This window comes from Cynocephalus volans, chromosome 10 (genome assembly GCF_027409185.1).
Source record: "Cynocephalus volans isolate mCynVol1 chromosome 10, mCynVol1.pri, whole genome shotgun sequence".
NCBI classification, from domain to species: Eukaryota; Metazoa; Chordata; class Mammalia; order Dermoptera; family Cynocephalidae; genus Cynocephalus; species Cynocephalus volans.
This window is the reverse complement of record NC_084469.1, coordinates 20,763,067-20,767,570: the sequence shown is the minus strand read 5'-3', so window position 1 is coordinate 20,767,570 and position 4,504 is coordinate 20,763,067. Positions and strand designations below refer to the sequence as shown.

Sequence of the window (4,504 nt, the reverse complement as noted above, 5' to 3'; positions counted from 1 at the left end):
GCATGACTGGGTTCCTCCCTGGCTCCCCGCCCCCACCCGCCCACCATGCCCTTACCCCCAGCTTTTCCCAGTCATCCAGACACAGCACTTTGCTGTGCCTTTGCCCCTGCCATCCCCCTGGTAAGAATTCCCTTTCCCCCAAATTTCTATTTATTCCTCAATACTCATCCCGAATCTCTTTTCTGAGCCCCCACTTCTACCTTATCAGGTCACTGTTTCCTCCCTGGCTCCCGGGCACCCATACCTCTACTCTGAGCATTTGTCACCATGGGCTGTAATTTACATATCTGCTCATCATTCTCTCCTGCTAGCCTATAAATTCCTTGGAGACAGGGTCTCTTTCCTCTTGGTCCCTGGCACCCAGCATGGTGCTCAACACAGAAGAGGTGTTCGGTATATGTTTGTCGAATGCATTAATGAATTAACACATTTATTTATTGAGGGTTTACTATGGGATGGAGAAACTGAGGCATGAAAAGAGAACTGACTCAAGGCCAATCTGGAAGGAGGACTCAGGCTCCTGACCCCCAGATCTAGCCTGGACCTCAGATATGAGACAGATACCCCACAAGATAAGGGTCTAGGATGGGGGTGGGGTCCAGGGTGTTTACCTTGGATGCCCATCTCCTTGCGACACCACTGGATGAAGTTGGAGACATTGTCCCTGGCCTGGAAGGTACCTGGCTGGGCGGCCCCATTGCAGGAAACCCCAGCCCGGGGCATGGGAATCCTTTGGGCTCGGGTAGGCGCCTCAGCCAGGAAGGCCAGAGCAGCCTCTGTGATAGTATTGGCATGCTGGCAAAGCACCAGGCCTGTCTCCAGCACCTGCAGGAAGTTGGCCGCGTCAATGTCCAGCCCGTAGAGATCCCGAAGCCACTCGGCCAGGTCTTCCTTCATGGCCTCCAGGTACTGCTCGCTGGACTTGAAGGGCCGGATGCTGCGCACAGGAGGCCCCAGGGTGCCAGGCCTCCTCCTGGATCCCCCAGGCCGGGACATGGCTGGAACCTCAGCAGGGGAGGAGGTGGGCACCTCCTCTCTCCCACTGCTGCCTCTTCACACCTGCCACCTGCTGGGCCTCGGGGTTCTCCCGGATTCAGGAGTTCCCCTTCTACCCTCCAAGAGCCCAGGACTTCCGGCTCTGCTACTTGTCGCTGGCGTCAGCTGCCAAGCTGGGCCTGGTCCCTGCCCCCCCACATTCCTCAGTCTCTGCCAGAACCTTCCCTGTTTGGTGGCCCTGTAGCGACCTCACTCCGCTGCCTAGTCCGTTCAGAGTTCAGCACCTCCCAGGACACTCTTCTCTTCCACCCGGGCTGGCCAGGTCAAGCAGCCGCCTCCCACCCTCCACCAGCCGCTGCCGGGAGCCTGGCATGGCGTCGGCCTCCCCACTCTGCTTTCCTCTCCTCTCCTTGGAGACAGTGGCTGCTACAAACACTCCTTGTTAACCCTCCCTGACAGGCAAGGCCTGCCCTGCTGAGCCCGCCCCGGAGCCCGGGCAGCAGATAGGAGAGGCTGGGGCTGGCTTCTCTCACTGGACTGACCAGGTCGGGGCTTCTGGGGAATGCGGGGAGAAGCAGGGGCAGGGGTGCCATGCTCCTCAGTGTTCAGTGAGCACTGGAGGACGGGGATGAAGGAGAAACAGCAGTGGAGGCCGACAGCGTGGGTTCAGCCCTAGATCCCTATGTGACTCTCCTATACTTCCCCTAGCCCCTCTGTGCCTTAGTTTCTTAACTGTAAAATGGGAATTGTAATGTCTACCTGTCTGGGGTGTTGTGAAGAATAAAGGATTAACATGTGAAAGTAGCAGATCATTAGCACATACACGCACGCGCACACACACACGCACCACACGCACACATGCACACACGCACGCACACGCGCGCACGCGCGCACACACACACACACGTGCACGCGCGCACGCGCACACACACACACAGAACTGAGCAGGTCCCAGTTCTCAGTGGCTGTCTCGGGAACCCTGTCTATGTGCCATGATCCCCATTTTCTCTGGAGAACCTGCTCCATCCTCCCCTGTAACCATGTGATTCTTCTAAAGCAGGCTGTCGATCAAACAACTTCACCCCCATGGCTACAGAAATTCATTCATTCCACAAACAGTTCTTGAGCACCTACTATGTGCCAGGCACTATTGTAGATCTGAGGATACAGAAATAAACAAAAAACACCAGGTCTCTGACTTCATGGAGGCTACTCGCCTGTTACTGGGTGATGGATGACTGATAATGAATCTAGTAAATCAGATGGTGATAAATTCCATGGAGAAAAATTAAGGAGTAAAGGAGATGAGGGTGTGTGTGTTATTTTACATAAGGTGATCAGGGAAGGCCTCACTGATAAAGTGATATTTGAGTGGAAATGTGAAAGAATTGACGAAGCGAGCCCTGCAGTATCTGGGGGAAGAGTATAGAGGAAACAGCCCGTGCAAGGAGCGTGCTTGGCATAGTCTAAGAATAGCAAAGAGAGGTAGGATAAGAGGCAAAGAAGAAATGGGGTCCCAGATCATGCAGGGCCTGGTAGGTGACGCTAAAGACTTTGGCTTTTTCTCTGAGTGAAATGAAAAATGCACTGGAGTGTTTCAAGCAGACGAGGGACATGCTCTAATTCAGGCTGCTGCATAGAGACATACTGCAGGGGCAAGGGTGGGATTGGGGAGGGCAGTTAGGCTATTGCAGTCATCCAGGGAACAGCAATGGTGGCTTAGACCAGGTGGCGCTAATGGAGGAGAGACAGTGATCACAGTCCATATAACTCTTAAAGAGTTAATAGGCCCTGAACTGATCAGCTACAAAAAAAAAAAAAAAAAAAAAAAAAGTTAATAGAATAGTTCAAAACAGGATTTCTCAGCCTTGGCACTATTATTTTGGGCCAGATAATTCTTTGTTGTGGGGGGCTGTCCTATGCATTGTAGGGTGTTTAACAGCATCCCTGGCCTCTGCTCACCAAATGCCAGTAGCAACCCCCCTCTCCTATTAAGACAACCAAAAATGTCTCCAGGCATTGCCAAATGTCCTCTGGGGGACAAACCTCCCCCACCCGCAAAGACTGAGAGCCACTTATCTAGGAGGTGAGTATATGACTCAAGCTAGTCCAAACAGAGCCCTTCCCTGGGTTTTCTGAATTGGAGCTATAGCGACAGGTTCTTTCCCCAATCAGATGGTTAGGATTTTAAGAATGTGGATCTGCAGCCACGTTCCCACCACACAGAGAAAGCCTTTCTACAACAGGCAAGAAAGAAGCTGGCACACAAAGAGCACAGAGATGGAAGGTGAGAGGCCCCTGAGGATGCTGGAACCCTTGTTTTGCTGTCTTTGGGCCAGCCATGTGTCTGCCTCCGTTAGTTAGGGCCAGGCTAAGCTACTATATATAACAGAGACCTCCTTAAACAGTGGCTCACACAAGAGAAAGGTGTATTTCTCTCTCTCAGAGGTAGACAGATGATCCAAAGTAGGCAGATGGGGTCCTAGGTTCAATCCCTGTACCGACCAGCTGCCAAAGGAAAGTTGGTGGCCCTGCCCGTGAGGTTGTCCAGGGACCCAGGTTCTTTCCATCATGTTGCTCCGTAGGCTGTGGTTGTTACCTATGTGGCCAATGCTGGCTTTCCAGACTTTTGTCTTTTCCCAGATTACAGGAAAGGGTGACAGAGAGAGCAGGATCAACCAGTTTTCTTTTTAAGGATGTAATGTGGAAGTTACGTACATTAACTCCGCTCACAGCTGTTTGGCCAGAGTTTAGTCATTTGACCACATCTAGCTTCGAGAGAAGCTGAAAACAGGCGGACTTCAGCTGGTGGTCATGCACCCCGAGACTGCACAGTGATAATCCTTTTACCAAAAGGGTAGAATGGAGACAGGGGGACAATCAATAGTTCCAACCATACTGCCCTTCTCAGACTCTGCTTTATAGTTTCTGTAAAGGGCCACATAGTAAATATTTCAGGCTTTTGAGGACCACTTACTGTCTGTGTCACATATTATTCTTTGTTTTGTTTTCTTTTTTACAATGCTTTTATAATATATGAACCATTCTTAGCTTAAGGGTCATATAAAAAGAGGCTGTGTGCAGATTTGGGCTCTTGCCAACCCTTGGATAACATGGATCGAAATTCCTTTTCTATCTTTTTTCAGTTGAGCACATCTTTATTTTTTGACAACTCTGGGTAGGAAAAGAACTTAAATATGCATGTTAAATGGAATAGAACTGTGATAGGCATCCAGTTAATTCTGAAGGTGAGTTGGGCGAAGATGCATCCCATTTGGAAGATTTAATGAAATAGGATTTGAGCTGGGATTTAAAAAATGAAATTAAAAAAATTAGAAATTAAAAAATGAAAAATTGTGTGTTCACACTTTTACTGGGTCAGAGAACATCTTAATTAATGGGAAGACACAGATGGAGCAGTGACAGAGAAAGGGTCCACCCACCCTTTTATTCTAAAGCTAGTTTGAGTTGGTTTGCTGTCAGTTACAGCCAAAATGAATTTGGAAGA

General features: G+C 50.1%; 1 protein-coding gene across 1 annotated transcript in view; it reads right to left on the bottom strand.

Moving 5' to 3' along the window:
- GAS2L2 (growth arrest specific 2 like 2) overlaps positions 1-996 on the bottom strand; it is a 7,327-nt gene extending 6,331 nt beyond the window's left edge. The window contains exon 1 of the mRNA XM_063113288.1: positions 612-996. Coding sequence (XP_062969358.1) covers positions 612-996 — 385 coding nt within the window. The remainder of the gene's footprint in view (positions 1-611) is intronic.
- Positions 997-4,504: the final 3,508 nt, after the last annotated feature.